The 17,994-nt window shown below is 49.0% G+C and overlaps 3 protein-coding genes across 6 annotated transcripts; 1 reads left to right on the top strand and 2 right to left on the bottom strand.

Annotated features, from left to right (window-relative positions):
- Positions 1 to 391: 391 nt before the first annotated feature.
- On the bottom strand, positions 392 to 3,651 carry Npb (neuropeptide B). 2 transcript variants are annotated; one of them, NM_153293.2, is made up of 2 exons: positions 750 to 980; positions 392 to 674 (listed from the first exon to the last, which is right to left on the bottom strand). In NM_153293.2, exons 1-2 carry the CDS (start codon positions 978 to 980, stop codon positions 546 to 548), a joined length of 360 nt encoding a protein of 119 aa, NP_695205.1. In that variant the 3' UTR covers positions 392 to 545. The 2 variants fall into 2 exon arrangements, with proteins under 2 accessions (NP_695205.1, XP_038941227.1); XM_039085299.2 differs by having other exon boundaries at positions 394 to 674; positions 762 to 3,651.
- Positions 1,325 to 12,348, bottom strand: Anapc11 (anaphase promoting complex subunit 11). Of its 2 annotated transcripts, none has more exons than NM_001126082.1 (3): positions 12,054 to 12,324; positions 11,621 to 11,747; positions 1,325 to 4,215 (listed from the first exon to the last, which is right to left on the bottom strand). In NM_001126082.1, exons 2-3 carry the CDS (start codon positions 11,727 to 11,729, stop codon positions 4,070 to 4,072), a joined length of 255 nt encoding a protein of 84 aa, NP_001119554.1. In that variant the 5' UTR covers positions 11,730 to 11,747; positions 12,054 to 12,324; the 3' UTR covers positions 1,325 to 4,069. The 2 variants fall into 2 exon arrangements, with proteins under 2 accessions (NP_001119554.1, XP_006247968.1); XM_006247906.5 differs by having other exon boundaries at positions 3,806 to 4,215; positions 12,209 to 12,348.
- A 214-nt stretch (positions 12,349 to 12,562) lies between these two features.
- On the top strand, positions 12,563 to 16,208 carry Alyref (Aly/REF export factor). Of its 2 annotated transcripts, NR_172126.1 has the most exons (7): positions 12,563 to 12,826; positions 13,185 to 13,316; positions 14,679 to 14,826; positions 15,020 to 15,132; positions 15,419 to 15,482; positions 15,590 to 15,764; positions 15,888 to 16,208. NR_172126.1 is itself a non-coding variant. In NM_001394394.1 (6 exons), the coding sequence occupies exons 1-6, from the start codon at positions 12,590 to 12,592 to the stop codon at positions 15,900 to 15,902; spliced, it is 771 nt and encodes a 256-aa protein (NP_001381323.1). In that variant the 5' UTR covers positions 12,563 to 12,589; the 3' UTR covers positions 15,903 to 16,208. The 2 variants fall into 2 exon arrangements, 1 of the variants encoding a protein (NP_001381323.1); NM_001394394.1 differs by lacking the exon at positions 15,020 to 15,132.
- Positions 16,209 to 17,994: the final 1,786 nt, after the last annotated feature.

The following is a 17,994-nucleotide window of genomic DNA, read 5'->3' as shown; positions in this document are numbered from 1 at the left end:
CCTAGGTAAGGGCTCTACCACTGAGCTAAATCCCCAGCCCCTGAGGCAGCGCTTTCTAAAAAGAACCTATGCACTTGGGCTGACACTGGTGGCTGTGAAAGACTGAGGGGCAGGGTGCTAGGGCCTGAGTATCCTCTGGGGGTTGTTCTAAATGGCTTGCTAGGAGCTGGCTATGCCCAGTGCTATGAAGGGGGTCACCTGTTCAGACTCTGGAGTCGGGGTGGGGACTCGATCCCCTTTCTGACTTTGTAGAAGAAGGAAAGACCCAGCTAGGCCACAGAAGAGAAATGAAGCAATCAGCAATCGTTCACCCAGAGACACACTCAGCCAGGCACCCACTCACTAGAGCACTTGTCTGTGTCTGCTCCATCTCCTCCAGCAACTCTTAGCAGAGACGGTTTTGCTTCTTTATTCATTTTGGAGCTCGGTGGGAGTTAGGGGCCACAGGAGCCAAATCACACAGGGCCTGTGCTAGCAAGACTGGGAGTAAGGGGGTGGCTGGGAGGGGGAGTCAGTGGCCGCAGCGTCGAGGTTTGGGTTGGGGTTCAGGCGCTTTGGCATTCAGCCTTGTGCAGCGACAAGAAGACGTCCGCCTTACACTGGAAAGTCCCTCGGCTGTTGAGTTGCCGCTGGCAGCTCTGCAGGTTCGGGGTCACATCTTTGACACACAGGGCCTGGGTAGGCGGTGGAGGCTGAGGGCCCGTCCCTGTCCCACCAGCTCCCGCCACCCACCGCCCTCTTGCACTCACAAGGCTTCTTACGCTTGGGCGCATCTCCAAGTTGCGCAGAGGTACGGTTCCCACCCGGAGTGCTGGAGACTCGGAACGTCGCGTGGATGGGAACCTGTGGAAACTCGACAGTAGCCCCGCAGCGCGGCCCACCGAGTAGTGGTGGGATCCCGCCGCGGGCTTGTACCACGCGAGGGCTGGCGTCAGGAGCAGCGCCAGGGCGGCGGCCACCAGCGTCCTACACCGGACCATGGAGCCGTGTGGCAGGGGAAGGCAGAATGTAGCTGCTCAAGTCTGCGAACCAGGCAGGGCTTTATATTTACAATGGGGGCGGGGACAGAGGCAGGGAGGGGGGCCGAGGAGCGGGCGAAAGGAAGGAGTGCAACACAGACAGGCTGCGTGTAGAAAATGAGTGGGATCTCACACCCTGCAAGGCCCGAGAACTCAAGTCACAGATGGGGCTGAGGGCGTTTCTCCCTTCCTCAAGTGGAACTGTCCTTTTATTGACCAGATGTATCACGGTCCAAGGGTGAAATGTGGAACTGTCTTAGTTGGGGTACTACGCTGTGATGAAACACAATGACCAAAAACAACTTGAGGAGAAAAGGATTCATTTGGTTTACATTTCCTGAGTCACAGTCTGCTGTAGAAAGCCAAGTCAGGAACTGAAGCAGAACATGGAGACAGAAGCTGATGCAGGGGTCACAGAGGAGTGCTACTTACTCCTCATGGCTTGGTCAGCTTGCCCAGGGATGGCACCACTCACAATTGGCTGGGCCCTCCCTCATCAATCACTAACTGATTTTTTCCAAGAGATGGCTCAGCAGTTAAAAGCACTGACTGCTCTTCCAGAGGACCCAAGTTGGATTCCCAGCACCACAGGCAGGCGGCTCCCAACTGTCTGAACTCTAGTTCCAGGGGATCAGATGCCTTCTTCTGGCCTCTATAGGAATTGGGGGATGCATGTAGTGCACAGATGATGCTCGCAGGCAAAACATCCACATATAAAATGCAAGAAAATTATGAAGAGGAAAGAAGAAAATGTCCTATAGGCCTGCCTAAAGCCTTATCTTATGAAGGCATTTTTTTTCAACTGAGGATCCCTCCCTCCTCTCAGATGCCTCTACTTTGTCACATAAATCTAGCCGCCACAGGGACCACCTTGCTTATTCTTTAGTCCTGCCCCAGGCTCACCAATAGGGTCTTACTCTATAACCCAGATTGGCCTGGAACTTGGAGAAAATAACTCCTACCTCATCTTCCTAAGGGCTAGGTTGGGGTTATTTTGTCTCATACTCTTGACTGGAGATTCTGCTACTTGGCTTGTCCTTTCTGAGAAGTATCAAGCTAAGGCCCCAACCTTCAGAAAAACCTGGGCAAGCAACTCCAGACCCCAGGAGCAAGGTACTGCCCTGCCCACAGGGTTGTGGCCTAGGAAACCACTTAGCAAACAATCGTTAAATACTGGACATAAGAGGGTAACATGTAAGAGACATGTGTGAGGATGGGGGTGGGAGCAGAACAGGGATACCACAGTCTCTGGCAACACAGGGCAGGCACAGGTAGATTAGAAAGACGGCATGGAGAAAGCCTCCTGAGGCCAATGGTGTAAGCTTCCTACAAGGCCTTCTGTTCCTGTCTGGGAAAGCGGCTCAGGGTGAGCACAAGCTATAGCTGGTCTATCAGGTGACTTTTTTGGAGGAAGCAGGTGGAGTTGACCCTGGGACCAGGAGCTGCTGACAACATGAGCACATCATAAGGAATCTGGGTGCTAAGGAACCCAGAATGAGTGACGTGTGTGGCCATGAGGGACTCTGAGGGGAACGGAGGAACCTGGGAGCATAAGGATGTCAGGAGTGCTTCCTAGACTCCTAGGTTCCTAGAAAAGGCACGGAGGACACCCCAAGGGGGTGGGCAGACTGGAGATAGAAGAAACAAGCTGGGGGCTGGGGATTTAGCTCAGTGGTAGAGCACTTACCTAGGAAGCGCAAGGCCCTGGGTTCGGTCCCCAGCTCCGAAAAAAAGAACCAAAAAAAAAAGAAGAAACAAGCTGACCCTAGCACCCTGCCCCTCAGTCTTTCATAGCCACCAAGCAAGGACAGACCACACCTGCCCGCCCAAGCAGCTCCAAATCCACAAATCTCAGCTCCCTCTGCAGCGCTCCGCGATCCTTAGGCTGAGTTACACCAGGAAGTGGCCTTCTTCACTCCTGATAGTTGGTGCCAGCTCCAGACCAGCATGCCATAGATAGCCGAGTGACATGAAGTTGTTTCCCAGCAGCACGGGTCTGCTTCAGGTACCCCAAGGACACCACACAGAGGTGGCAGGGAGTCTTGTAGCCAACAAACATGATGATGACACAGATGGGTGGAACCAGCCATGGTGGTCTACTCCCCAGGCTGTAGAGCGCATAGGGAATGTGAAGGTGTTACTGGGAATGGTCAGTGAAGACAAGGCGCGGAGCTGGCCACGACTCCCGGATACCAGCCAAAATTGGTCTCTACCCAGGAGCTTAACACACTAGGGCTGGGCTACTGTTTTCCCAATGGCTGATAATCCCCCCCACCCCACAACCGCCATGGGAATAAAGGAGTTTCCAAATGGCTGTCCTTCCCTAAGACACCAGAGGACCCACATCCTCCTACACCAGCTCTGCTTTCAGCCTGAAGAAGAGGCAAGAGACTCAAGAGCTTGCTGAAGTAGTCTTCCAAGGTCATCTGGGCATGGCTGGTGCCTGCTTAGCTACCTCTTCCTCTAACCACAGTGGCTCTGGAGGAGCAGCATCCAGCTTTGCTCAGCTAGGGGTAGGATGGGAAGAGATCCTGGGACTCCCAGAAGACTAGGGCAGCTGGTGGGCTATGTGCTGGCTGCTAGGCCCTTGACACAAACACACCCTAAAGTCTTTGCCCAGCTTGGCCCTGCCCGAGTCTCTTCCACTCTTCCTGTCGGAGCTGTGACTCAGATTATGATGAAGGTCTTGGCTGATACTTTACCAAACTGTTTATTTATGAGTGTGTTCACAGCAAAACATGCTGCAGCTGCATCAATATGTCAGGGAAAACAGGCAAGCAGAGGCCTCCAGCGGCTCAGAACTTTAATGAGTTTTACTTATTTAATAAAAGTGTCAATGTGATGGGAAAAACAAAACACCCAGCAAAGCTCCAGTCCTCGTTTCCACCTCGTCTCAGCCAAACAGAAAGCATCCTTGTCCCCAGCACAGAATGGGGTCCCTGGGCACCCCTGAGCTGTGTGGAGGGGACTCGGGATGCCCTATCTGGGGAAGGGAAAGGTGGGGCTGAGCCTGGCACAGCGCTGGGAGAAGGGAGTGGGCATGGCAGGCTTCACTCTTTGAACTTCCACTCCTGTCGACACATGGGGCAGTGCTGCTGCACCTGCTGTGCGTTCAGCCACTTGAGGATGCAGTGCATATGGAAGCAGTGAGAGCACTGTCCCCACACCAGGGGACAGTCGTCACCAGGCACCTTACCTGCAAGAAGGGGAGACAGACAGGCCTTAGGAAGAAGACACACTGAGCATGTGACAAGCCAGGCAGGCCTCTGGGACATTAGTAAACAGCTCTAGTCCGCAGGCAGAGAGCCTCTCAGGCCTCCCACATCAGAAGAGACAAAGAGTAGGAGTGCTACCCAATTATCCCCAGACATGGCCCTCGAATAAAAAATCTGCAGTGACTCCCTCAGAGGCAAGTAAAGTGTCCTCAGAGGGGAGACCCAGCCCAGCCCAGCCCACTGGTTTCCGGTCCCCCTCTCACACCTTTCTACGGAAAGGCAGCATTAATGACCAAAGTGCTGAAGAGCCGAAAAGTCACAGCCTGAGTGGAGAACTCTGTCTTCATTGCAGACATCCTGGAACTTAGAAAGCTCCTTTCCTAGACATCAGAGATGTACTGCACTGCAGACCTTGGGGACATAGGTGTTTCTGGGACAGTTACTAGTGGGACTCATCAGCATCTGTTAACCTTCTCTTCTTTACCTGAACCCTCAACTCCTACTTCCGTCCAAAGCCAGGGCCCAGGCCACAGGCCCTCTACAGGCTTGGAGATGTGGATTAAGTCCAAGCCGAGATGGACTGTCATAATCAGAGCTAACAGGGGCTGCAGAGTTAAGGGCACTTGCTGATCTCGCCCAGGACCCAGGGTTCAGTTCCCAGCCTCCACATGACAGCTCACAGCCATTTGTACTCCAATCCTAGCAGATCTGACACCCTCTTCCGGTTCCCCCAGGCACTGCAGGCATGTGGTACAGATATACACTCAGGCGAAACATGTAAAATAAAAATAGATAAGCCTTTTTAAAGTAAAATTTAAAAACAAACACTGGGGGGGGGGGGTTTACGGGAAATGTAGCTCCACCAGTAGAAGGGTTGTTCAGAATGTCCAACGCCCTGCATTCTCCCCAAGCCTTACCTAAGAGGATAATCCCAGCACTCAGGAAGGGAGGCGGAGGCAAGAGGATTCAAGAGAAATGAGAGCCTGTTTAAAAACAAACATTCCTGACTTCCAGGGCCTAGAAAACCCCACTGAAGAACGTAGCGCTCAGAGCACCTGCCTCACATCAGTTGAGCCTCACGGCACCCAGTCTACCTGGGGGCACCAGTGCTGTGTCTGTCATATCTACCAAGCCTCTTCCTTCCTTCCTTCCTCCCTTCCTTCCTTCCTTCTTGTTTTAAGGACAAGGTTTCTCTATGCAAAGCTGGTGGAACTTACTCTGTAGACCAGGCTGGCCAAGTGCAGGGATTAAAGCCACCACTGGTGGCTGCTAACTTCAGCAGAACTCTGCTTGAAGACACTCTCTTCCAGTTAGACGTGGACCCCACTAGCTCACTGACAGGGGTTACTGAGCTGGCCCCCGTGTGGGTAATCACTCGGAGGAAGATACTGTCTTGTTCTCAAGATGTCCCTGCAGGCAGCAAGCTGGAGTCATCCATGAGTGAGCTGGTGCGCTGAGGGTGACTCATGCAAGGACTTGCTAGTGCCTTGATGGAATTACTTTTAATTAAAAGCCTCTTCGTAAGACTGTTGTGCCCTAAAGCCCCCAGGGTCCTAGAACAGATTTATTATGGTCTTCATAACTTAATTTTCACAGGATTTACTCTGTGAGAAAGCTAGTGCTATAGAATGCATCTAGAAAACACACTGGAACTGTCAAACACTGTCACATTAAAATTGACCCCCTCTAATTTAACATCCATGAGTTGGACGGACTAAGTTTCCCACTCTGCACAGCCCGAGTCTTCTGCAACATGCGAGACACTAAATGCGCAGCCACCTAAGATGCTTTCTGGACATCCCTTTTGTCACAGACCTAGCTGGGTTCCATAGCCCATGTATGAAATCATTTATGCTCAGGTAGGAATGGTTTACCCTGGGATCAGCAAAGCTACCTTCAATGTATAGACTCAACGTCCACTCTTTGCCTGAAAGTGAGTTGCTGTAAACCTTCCTGGAAACTGTTCACAGAGTTAACAATCTAGTGTCACTGGTACTAGTGACAGGTACTTTCCTCTGACTCTTACATTTTTTGCTTCTTTGTTTGTTTTTTTTTTTTTTTTTTTTTTTTTTTTTTGAGACAGAGTCTTAGTATGTAGCCCTGGCTTTCTTTGTGGTAGGAGACATCAAACTTCAGGTAATCAGGTCCTTTTAATAACAACAGCAACTCACAGCACAGAAAGCTGGGATAGAAGGTCCAACAGCAGATCAGCAAAACAAATGAAACATTTCTCACACATTTCTAGACCCAGGTGAAGGGTCTCTGAGCTCAACACATTAGTGAAGGCACTATGGCTGATCCTCACTTTGGAAGCAGCTTCCATGACGTAAGAGAAACAGAACATCCTTGCCTTAGTAAGGACTTTACTGCTGTAAACAGACACCATGACCAAAGCAACTCTTCTAAGAACAATTAATTGCGGCTGGCGTACAGGTTCAGAGGTTCAGTCCATTATCATCAAGGCGGGAACATGGCAGCATCCAGACAGGCATGGTGCAGGAGGAGCTGAGAGCTCTACATCTTCATCTGAAGGCTGCTAGCAGAATACTGGCTTCCAGACAGCTAGGATGAGGGTCTCAAAGCCCACATTCACAGTGACACACCTACTCCAACAAGGCCACACCTTCAAATAGTACCACTTCCTGGGCCAAGCATATTCAAACCATCACATTCTACTCCCTGGTCTCCATAGGCTTATTCAAACACATGAATCTATGGGGGGGGGGGGCATATCTAGCCATAGCACAATTAAAAAAAATACATTTAGTCCAATTCCCAAAGTCCCCATATTCTATAGCAGTGTCAAAAATGTTAAAAGTACAAAGTTCAAAGTCCCTTCTGAGATTCATCCAATCATTTAACTGTAATCCCCAAAGCAAGACAGGAAACCAGGTGGGCAAACTCCAAACTCTGTGTCTCCGTGTCTGATGTCAAAGCAGTCTTCAGAACTTCAACTCCTTTTACATCTTTGTTCACTTTAAGAAACTTCTTCCTCCTGGGCTGGTTCCCCTCCCTGTTAGCAGCTTTCCTCAGCAGATAGCCCACAGCACTGGCATCTCTAACATCTTGGGGTTTCCAAGGCAACGTCAATGTTACAGTTTTTTGTTTCAATATCTGGGATCCACACATGATCTTCTGGGTTCCTTCAAAGAGCTGGCATCACTTCTCCAGCTCTGTCCTCTGTAGCACTCTAAGCCCAGGTTGATCCACTCCACCGCTGCTGCTGTTCTTGGCGATCATCCCATGGTACCGGCATCTCCAATACACTGGGGTCTTCTGCTGCTATTGGCTTCACCAATAGCCTCTCACAGGCTCTCGTCATGGTGTCAAGCCTCAACTCCTTTGCATGATCCCTTCAGTCCTGGGCCATCAACTGTAACTGAGGCTGCACCTTCACCAATGGCCTTCCTTGGCCTCTCACAGTGCTGAGCCTCAGCTGCTCTCCATGATCCCTTCATGATTTCAAAACCAGTGCCACCTGCGTGACCCTTACACATTACCAAGTCCAGCTGCAGCACAAGGTACAACCTTGGCTACCTCTGGAACACACTTTCTTGTGTTCTCAGAAAACACTTCCCAGAAGATTTTACCTCAGAGATGCCGGTCTCTCTTTAATCACCACTAACTTCTTAGCTCCAGGCGACCAGAATCAATTGTCCCAGTAGTCTCCTTCTCTTCTTGACTATAAAGCCAGAGACACATGGCTGAAGCTGCCGAATTCTGCTGCTTGCTGGGGCTGGAACATGGCCCCCCTTATTCTACTACCAGTTTTGTTTTGTCTTTTTTTTTTTCCAACTCCCTGTCTGCCTAAGCTTGGCTGTGCAGGATCTTGCTCTGTTGATTGACTTTGAACACAGAGATCTGCATGGCTCTGTCTCCTATAATACAGGGATTAAAGGTTTGTACCACCATGTCTGGATTTAAGCTTTTCTTCATCTAAAACCTGCTTTGTCTCAGGCTGACCTTGAACTTAGAGACCTGTTTGGCGATTGTCTCCCGGAATTAAAGGTGTGTGCCTTCATGCTTGGATCCAAACTTAGCTGGGTGGGATCTTGCCCCAAGGTTGCTATTCCCTTAATTCAATTTAACATCCTCGCACACAGGATTCAGTTCCATTTCACTTCCTGGTGTCCCTTTAATACTGAACCATACATTTTGTATTTTTCCTTTCTCATTAGAATGCTCTTCATAAGAGTGACCACACAACAGAATTTACACCAGGTACTTAAAGACTTCCTTTTCCAAAGCAATTAATCTAAATGTCTTCACCTTAGCCTCAAACAGACTCTTCAGACAAGAACAAAAACCAGCCACATTCTTTACCAAAATACCACAAAAACAACCTCTAAGTCAAAATTCTTCTCCACCGAAACTTCTTGGACTAGATCAGCACAGCTCAAGCCACTGCAACAAAGTCTTCCATATTCCTTCTGGGATAGCCCATTAAGCCCCCCTTATAGCATTCCAATGCTTTATAAATCAAAGTCCCCAAATTCACATTCTTCTTAACAAAAGTACAGTCAAGCCTATCACAGCAATACCCCAGTCCCTGGTACCAACTTCTGCCTTAGTTAGGGTTTTACTGCTGTGAACAGACACCATGACCAAGGCAACTCTTACAAGGACAACACTTAATTGGAACTAGCTTACAGGTTCAGAGGTTCAGTTCCTTATCAGCAAGGCGGGAACAGGGAAGCATCCAGGTAGGGATGGTGCAGGAGGCAGTGAGAATTCTACATCTTCATCTGAAGGCTGCTATTATATTGAATTTCTGGTAGCTAGGACTGGGGTTTAAACAACCGAACCCACAGTGACACACCTATTCCAACAAGGCCACACAGTGCCATTGCCTGGGCCAAGTGTATTCAAACCATGAGAATCCTTACAGGTGATTTTGGTAGTTGGTCTTTTTGTTTTGTTTTGTTTTGTTTTTGTTTTTTTAAAGGGATATGTATCTCACTATGTAGCCCTCGCTGGAACTCACTACGTAGTCCAGGGATGAGGAGGCCTTTAATCCCAGCACTCAGTAAGTAAAGGCCGGCAGATCTCTGTGAGTTCAAGGCCAACCTAGTCAACAGAGTGGAGTTCCAGGATAGCCAGGGCTACATAGAGAGACCCTGTCTCAGAAAACAAAACAAAAACAAAAACAAAGACAACGTCTAGATTTGTTTTTCCCAAAATAAAAACTCTTGTGTGCTTAGTTACTAATCACAAGTGATATAGACAAAACTTAAACCGGAAAAATCAAGAACTTAAGAGACTCACACCTCTTTGATTACATCAAGACGATTAAATCTTGGCTGATCCAGATGATTAAATCTTGGCTAATCCAGATGATTAAATCTTGGCTGATCAAATTTAGTTTCAAGCTAGGCATGGTAGTACTGTATAGCCAGACGTTTTGCTATTTTGTAGGTTTTTCTTTCTTCCACCCTTTCAACCCCCCAACTCTAGGTAGGAGAGAAAAAAGGATAAAGAGGGGAAGGGGGTGTTGTGTGACTATATTGTTCCTGCTGACTGGAGTTCTTTGGAGCAAGTCTGGTCTTCACAGTCAGGGTATCTAATCTTTTCTTTAAATTCCTGTTTCTTCTTTGTGCTAGACTACTTAACAAATCCCCACAAACCACACCAGCCCGTATCTGGGTTCTGCCATGTATTTATCCTCTGAAAATTCCCTCAGAAACTCTCTGCAAACCTCTCTGCTGCTGGGAAGCACTGGAGGCCGCCCCACGCCCCGCACGTGGATTAAAACAAAAACGCATCGTTAATATAGTATTTCTGTGGTTTTACAGAAAGCAAAATTCGGGGGTGGGGAGGGAAGGGACAAAAAAAAAAAAGAAAGAAAGCAAAATTCTCACTATAGTGCACACCCTTATTCCCAAGGCTCAGGAGTCAAAGGTAGGAAGATCTCTGTGACTTTGAGAACAACCTGATTTACATAGGGAGTTTCAGACCAGCCAGGGCTATATGAGATCCTGTCTCAAAAGATAAATGTGCTCTCATCTCAACGCCAACACTTCTGCCTCATATAATGTACCAGGAACATAGAGCCATGCAAACAAAAAGCGTGAGAGACCTTTTGCACTCTGCAAAACAACAAATCATAAAACTCAAGCACCTTCAAAACAGAAGCAGAGTAAGATGAGGCTCTTTAGATCAAAGATGATGAGAGACCAACAATACTGAGGTGCTGCATGTGGCCCAGACCCCAATAATAAGACATTAGGGAGCAGATGTTGGACGGGGGATGCTATAGCAGTAAGACCTGGCTTAAGTGTGTTTACAGTTTATAAGCATCTATTTAAAGTTTACAATTCCTAAGCACAAAAGCCCAGCCAACATGACAATATGATAATCACTGTCTGGACTTCAATTTGCTTGGCAGGGGTATCCTAATTTGTTCTGCCTTATTTTGAGAAAATACAGACTGAAAGTACTACTCTGAGAGGTTAAGGGAATGACAGACCTTCACTATGTAACCTAGGCAGACTTAAACCTCAAGATCCTCTTGCCCCTGTCTCTCCTAAGTGCTGTTATGATCTGTGGTCTGTGTCACCATGCCTTGGTTAAAACAAAAGTGTTTTTGTTTGATTGACTCTCTGTTTTTGCAACAGAGTCTCACTGTGTAGCTCTGACTGGCCTGTAACTCAGAGATCCACCCGTCTCCGTCTCTGCTTCTCAAATGCTGACATAACAGGTATTTGCCACCATGCTGGATGGGATCTTTAGACAAACGTGGGCTTGAAGTATTCTGCTTCTCTTCTGCCAACTTTCCTTCAGGAAATGGAAGCTAAAACCCACGGTTTTGTTTTTGTTTTTCCTGGTCTTTTATTAAGACAGGGTTTTTCTGGGTAGCCCTAGCTATCCTGAAACTTGAACTGTTGACCAGGCTGAACTCAAAACTCAGAGAGGGGGCTGGAGAGATGGCTCAGCGGTTAAGAGCACCCGACTGGGGCTGGAGAGATGGCTCAGAGGTTAAGAGCACTGACTGCTCTTCCAGAGGTCCTGAGTTCAAATCCCAGCAACCACATGGTGGCTCACAACCATCTGTAATGGGATCCGATGCCCTCTTCTGGTGTGTCTGAAGACAGCTACAGTGTACTCATATACATAAAATAAATAATTCTAAAAAAAAAAAAAAAATACTGTTAAAAGAGCACCCGACTGCTCTTCCAGAGGTCATGAGTTCAATTCCCAGCAACCACATGGTGGCTCACAACCATCTGTAAAAGAGATCCGATGCCCTCTTCTAGTGTATCTGAAGACAGCTACAGTGTACTTATATATAATAAATAAATAAATCTTAAAAAAAAAAAAAAAACTCAGAGAGGGTTTTTCAAGGCTAGTAGGGCAGCCCCGAAGTTCTTCGAGCACAGAGCCACTTACAGTCTGGACAGCAGCCATTGAACGCCATCCTGCAGATGCCGCAGTTCTCATCATTGGCTACCCAGAGCCAAGTGGCCACACCATTCCAACACTTAATTTTCACCTTCATGACAGCAGAGTCTGTGACCTGAGGGAAGAGGATTACGTACCTATTAGTATGTAACACTACAGCACTTGAGCATTAAAGTCGTGTACTCCAAAATTAAAAAAAAAAAAAAAAAAGCACGTATCTGTCTGTAAAGAAGGCAAGGAGAGCCTCTGGAAGCAATAGCTCGCTTCCGAGTTTGTTTTGCCACGTTCAAGAATGTCTATAAAAATCTGACCCAGGTCTTTAATCCGGGGGCAAAAGCAGATCTCACTGAGTTCAGCCAAACAGGAAACAAAAACAAACAAAACCTCTGCACCCACGAAAAACATATTGGTTTTCCCTAACCAGGGCCTCGCTTTTAAAAGGAATTGGAAGAGTGACAGTCACTAATCCTCGAAGTTACAGCTGGATTGCAGACGCCAGCTCCTTAGGAGACAGCCTTCGAACAAACAAAACCCAAATCGGACCCACGGACCCGCCCGGACCCATTGGAATCGCACCTGAGGGGACTCCGGAGAAGGGGAGCGCTCACTGCGTGGCACCCAGGCGACGCTGAGGGTCTTCCGGCCTCCGGGGGAGGCGCAAGCAGGCCCCGCCCCCTCCTCGCCCTCGCACCTTCACCACCTAATCACGAGGCGCCCCGCCCTTCCGTTGCCTCCGCGCGGGAAGGTATAAAAACGACCGTGCCGCGTCTGGCTCCTCAGAAGGAGCGCCAGCCGCCTCAGAGAACTGTACGTAAGCGCTCTTCGGATCCGCGCGCGCGGAGACCAATCAGTAGGCGCCTCAGACCCGGGACGCCGGAACGCAGAGGGAGGCGCAGGAAGTGACGCTACAGCGTGCTGACGCGCGGGCTCGATACGAGGCCCGAATCCGCGCCCGCCATGGCCGACAAAATGGACATGTCTTTGGACGACATCATTAAGCTGAACCGGAGCCAGCGAGGAGGCCGCGGCGGGGGCCGGGGTCGCGGCAGGGCCGGCTCCCAGGGCGGCCGCGGCGGCGCAGTGCAGGCCGCCGCGCGGGTGAATCGAGGCGGCGGGCCTATGAGGAACCGGCCCGCCATCGCCCGCGGCGCCGCAGGCGGCGGCGGCAGGAACCGACCGGCACCATACAGCAGAGTGAGTACGGGGACGTGCGGCACGGACCGGGGCGGGAGGGCGCTCGGCACGACCGAACCGGGAGAGCGCCCTGCGAGGCTCGCGGGAACTGCAGCGAAGGGGTGGGCGGGGGCGAGGCCGCGCGGCGAGGCCGGGCCTGAGGCCGGGATCTTCCGGGAGGCTTTGTCCCGTCCTGGTCCAGCCTCATGGCGGCGGGGGCTGCTGTGAGAAAAGTTTGGCGGCCGCAGTGGAGCGGTGAGTCTGGGGTACTCTCCCGGCTCCTCGACCTTGGCCGCGGGCAGACGTGAGAGGGTCGCTGGGGTGTTTAAGGCTCCTGGGTGAAGGATCAGGAGTCTCTGACCTTACGGTTTTTCTTCAGCCGAAACAACTTCCCGACAAGTGGCAGCACGACCTATTCGACAGCGGCTTCGGGGGTGGAGCCGGCGTGGAGACGGGTGGGAAGCTGCTTGTGTCAAACCTGGATTTCGGAGTGTCAGACGCTGATATTCAGGTAGGAGTCTGGAGCTGTCCGCTATACTCATCCCACACAGACGTGTGGTCCAGAATCCCTTAAGGATTGGAATCTGCCCTCCCCCAGGCTGCCCAAGGGCCAGCCGCTGTCACCCTGAGAGGCTTGGCCTCAGAAACAGTTGTGTCTCCTGTGTTTGATTGAACACGACCGATAAGCCAGGCTGCAGATAAACTGTGTACCCCTAAAAGTGAGTCTTTTCTGCTGTACAAACCATGAGCATCAGCCCTCTGCCAGAACTTCCAGTTTCTAACCCACACAAACTGGCCATAACTGAGGTTCCAATATGACAGAAGAAGCTGCTTGCTTCTCAGATCTTGTGCCCATTATAGTGAACTGATTAGATAAGGAAGGTTTTTCCCCAGATACCCGACAGCATTCTGTGAATGATGGCTGTGGGCTTTCCAGCCTGAATCCCTGTATCTTAACTGGTGATCTTTCCTGGGTCTCATCAGGGCTTGTGGTCCTCCATACCTTTGAAATATTTTTTTCTCCCCCAACCCCTTGGATTTTTTTTTTTTTAAACTGGACTTCAAAGGCATTTAGAGTTTTCTGGTTACAAGGCAACTTTTTACGAGATGGTTTTCCACATAGCTGGAGCTGGGTCAGGTGTACTGGGCCTTTCCAGGTACCATTTCCCAGAGCTAAGCCATTTGGCCTTGCCATGGGAGGAAAAAACAAGGCTAGTGAGTACTCAGTGTCTCAACACTTTTTTTAAGGTGGTTTCTGGCATCCACTGGAAACCACTTTTGGTGAACTCCACTTCCCACTATGTGTCTACAGCTGAAGTGCCTCACACTGTGGGTTCCCTCTCCACCTCCCAGGCTGCCTAAAGTCAGGGCAGGTTCCATGGTGCATTTGACTTCAGACTTTGCAGCAGGCTTGAGTAGGAGGAGAGGGAAAGGTGAGCTAGAATCTGCCTTTGGGGTAGGGGCTGGATCACAGCTCCCAAATCAGTGGGCCCTTTGAGTTGTCTGCTCTATGGAAAGTTTTAGTTTTGGTCTCTGCTGTTTGGTGAAACAGCCATTAAGCAAGTTGTAGGTACCCTTGGTGAAAGAGGTTTCTTAATCTTTTGTCTTGTGACAGGACTCTGTGTCTTCCCTCACGGTCATGGTGTAGTTACACAGTCCCAAAATGGACAGGAACCCCAGTGTTTGTGAAAGTTGCCATTTCTCTTGATATAGAACATCCTTTTTTTCAGCTCTTAATTGCACTGCCTTGCCCCCTTCCTGAGTGGCTGTCAGTAAAGTACTTCAAGCACGAGTGCTCATATAAGTGTTGCCAAGCTACTAGAAGGAAAATGGCTTCATTGCTCTGCTAATTTTTACTCTTTCCACTTCCCAGGAACTGTTTGCCGAGTTTGGAACGTTGAAAAAAGCTGCTGTGCACTATGATCGCTCTGGACGAAGTTTAGGGACAGCAGATGTACACTTTGAACGGAAAGCAGATGCCCTGAAGGCTATGAAACAGTACAATGGTGTCCCTTTGGATGGTGAGTCTGGGGCTGGGCCCTGGATGCCTGTGGGGCTTGTGGAGTTTGGGGCTGGCACCTCTCCCTGTAGGAATATGGGCTGCCCCTGTGGCTGAGGACACTTTGCATTTGCCCCTTTGTCTCTCTCTTCCATTCTGCCACCTCTCATGCTGCCCCACACATCTGGACCAACCTCTTGTGAACCCCCATCCAGCAAGCTACATCCCTCCCCTCCTTGATCTCCTTCCGGAAGATTCACTTCTGTGAAGCCTTCTCAGAACCGCCATAGTACAACCTGAGTGCGGGGCTGTAGTCGTAAAGACAAAGGTACCTGTTCTTCTTCCGTCAGGTCACCCACACCTGTCTGCCCATGAGCACCCTGAACACCTGACCAAACAGCCCTCCTAGCCTGAGCTGAGAAGGAGTGAGGAGGTGTTGGTGGGGTTACTATTGCACTTCATTTCCCACCAGGCTCTCCAGGCCATTTATCTTGTTGGGGGCATTGGAGACACACAGAGGCCCTTTCCAGAGCTTGCATGGAGACCAGGGTGTGGTGCCCTCTTGGTCAGCTTCAGAGCCTCTGGAGTAAGACTTCTTGTGTTCTTTACCATAGGCCGCCCTATGAACATCCAGCTTGTCACATCACAGATTGATACACAACGAAGACCTGCACAGAGGTAAGTTCTGTGGTTCTTGGAGATGGGGAAAGGCCTCTGGTTTATGATAGTGCCACCGGCAAGGCCTTGCCAGATAGCTCACAGTGAGTTCTGTTTTCCTCTGTTAGCATAAACAGAGGTGGCATGACAAGAAACCGTGGTTCTGGCAGTTTTGGTGGTGGCGGCACCAGGAGAGGCACTCGTGGAGGCAGCCGGGGAAGAGGTAGAGGTACCGGCAGGAACTCAAAGCAGCAGCTTTCTGCAGAGGAGTTGGACGCACAGCTGGATGCTTACAATGCAAGGGTAAGTTGAGTCCCTGGGTTCAGAGAGAGGACTGGGTGGTGGAGCTGAGTGACCTACTGTGGTAACCTCTTAAAGCCAGTAGAGTCAGGGACCTCCTTAGTGAACGTTCCCCCTCTCTTGCAGATGGACACCAGCTAAACAACCAAGCAAATCCGCACAAGTAACAGGACCCAGAAGCCTCGTCTTGACGCCTAGAGGGAGGGTTGGCAACTGGACTGTGCAGACAATGGTGGATTTGTTTTTGTTTGTTTCTTTTTTTTTTCCTGTTTTAAATAGGATCTAAAAAACTCATGTAAAGGTTTTTTTTTCCCCCCTTTTTTTTTTTTTTTTAATTCTGAAACAGACCTGTTTTGTACTGAGTTATTTTGGGATAAATTTTACTGGTTGCTGTTGTGGAGAAGGTGGCATTTTCACCTTTGCCATAATAAAATAGAAATGTGTGTAGAACTGGAGCTGTCTGGTCCATCCTGCTGTTAGAGTCTCTGTGACTGTAGCTAGTACTTGGTATGACATTTAGGTTATTTAGTGCCTGGGAGTCTGTGGGTTAGGCCTGTCTCCTTCCCTACTGTTCTGATGCCTCACTCTAACTGGATAGGTGGGAAGCTTACAGAGCAGCAGTGTCCTTTGGGCTGGCACTGCCTGTGCATTTTGCCTGCACCATAAGTAGATGAGGGGTATGGGGTGGTCTGCTGAATGGAATCTGGAGATGTGACCCATAAATTCCTGGACTGCTCCTTTGCCTTATGCTTCATCAGAGAAACTTGGCTTCAGCTTTGAACCTGCGATGTTTCCTTCATGGTTTTTCTGTCTTGTTATATTGACAAGGAAAAAAAGGTGCTTCCTTATTTGTGTAGTCAATCCTTAGGTGACGCTAGTTGGCATTACCAAAATCTGAGGATCCCTAAATTTTCATGTAAAGTGGCCTAGTGTTGGCTTAGAATCTATGCACAATCTCAGGCTTTTTCAAAGTATGTTGTATTGTTTAGGGAGGGCAAATGTCTAGCACATGTGCAGTCTTCATTTGGAATACTTTTGTTCTTGACTCTGCAGACAGTTGTATAATAATAGCTAATGCAAACTGAGGCAAAAACCAATTTCCAAGAGGGTTGGGGTAAAAGATAAAGTGTTTTGGCTGCTTCAGTGGGTTGGAGACCGGATTTTGAGGAGTGTGACTGAGAAATGGAGATTTGAAACTTGTCCCTAGTGTCTCAGGGCTAGAGGTTGGTGAACATAGGTGACAAGCCCCAGAAGCAAAGTACTCTTAAGGACTAGACTGCTAGAACTTTTGCTTCGTGCAGAATGGAGAACACATCATGACTCTTAATGTTAATTTATTTCGGTTTTGTCCAAATGCATGTACATACACATGAGCAGAGGACAACCGTAAGTGGTCCTCAGGAGCTATCCACCTTGTTTCTTTAAGATGGGAGGCCTTACTAGGACCTGGACTCTGCAATTAGGCTATGTGCTGCTGGTATTGCAAATGCATCCCACCACACCTGGCTTTTTATGTCTTTGACGAGAATTTGGGGATCTGAGCTTATCCCAGATTTTTGACATTACCCTCTCAGCTTTCAACTTGAGTGGCGGTGACTCCCAGGTTTCACATCAGGTAGCTGAGTCTTAAGTTTTGGCTTTTGTGAGCAAGGGGTTTCCAAACCACCTGGGCTAAGGTGTAATCCTGCCTTTAGGCATCAAGTGTTAAATCTTATATGGGCTTCAGTATTAGATTCAGTGGTTCAAGGTATATTCAGAAACTTCTAATCGTGTTACATTGCTCAGTCTTTATCTTGCAGCAGGGCCCTCAGGTGAATATTGATTTACTTTTCCGTTTAACAAACTAGTAGTTTAGTAGACAAAACAAATGAGGATTTGGAGTATAGTGTAACAAGGAAAGGCAGAGTATAGTCTTGGAATACTTCTGTCTGTGCTGTTGGGCAGTGTTTGTGAAGGACTTGGTCTATTCCTTGGGTTCTATGGACTATTCTACATGAATATCTTCCCCCTTCCAAAATTCAGTTATAGAATCTTTTACAATTCTGTTACTGTGTATAGGTATTCTGCTTGCGAGCATGTCTTGTACCATGTATGAGCATTACCTTAGAGACTGGAAGAGGGTGTGTTGGTTGGCAACAACCTGTGTTGGGGGGCTGAGAAAACCAGAGTCCTCTAGAAGAGCTCTTAATTGACCAGCCATCTTTCTGGTCCCTAGTGATATATATTTTTTTAT

This window comes from Rattus norvegicus, chromosome 10 (genome assembly GCF_036323735.1).
Source record: "Rattus norvegicus strain BN/NHsdMcwi chromosome 10, GRCr8, whole genome shotgun sequence".
NCBI classification, from domain to species: Eukaryota; Metazoa; Chordata; class Mammalia; order Rodentia; family Muridae; genus Rattus; species Rattus norvegicus.
The sequence above is the reverse complement of the archived record's forward strand: the minus strand, read 5'-3'. Positions and strand labels throughout refer to the sequence as shown.

Bases quoted from the DNA above. Each gene is read 5' to 3' on its own strand.
- Npb (NM_153293.2), bottom strand. From the start codon at position 980: ATGGTCCGGTGTAGGACGCTGGTGGCCGCCGCCCTGGCGCTGCTCCTG. The intron at 675-749 runs GTGAGTGCAAGA...CCGCCTACCCAG, and splicing joins GCCCAAGCGTAAGAAGCCTT to GCCCTGTGTGTCAAAGATGT.
- Anapc11 (XM_006247906.5), bottom strand. From the start codon at position 11,729: ATGAAGGTGAAAATTAAGTGTTGGAATGGTGTGGCCACTTGGCTCTGG. The intron at 4,216-11,620 runs GTAAGTGGCTCT...CCCTTCTTGCAG, and splicing joins CAATGGCTGCTGTCCAGACT to GTAAGGTGCCTGGTGACGAC.
- Alyref (NM_001394394.1), top strand. From the start codon at position 12,590: ATGGCCGACAAAATGGACATGTCTTTGGACGACATCATTAAGCTGAAC. The intron at 14,827-15,418 runs GTGAGTCTGGGG...TCTTTACCATAG, and splicing joins CAATGGTGTCCCTTTGGATG to GCCGCCCTATGAACATCCAG. The intron at 15,483-15,589 runs GTAAGTTCTGTG...TTCCTCTGTTAG, and splicing joins CAACGAAGACCTGCACAGAG to CATAAACAGAGGTGGCATGA.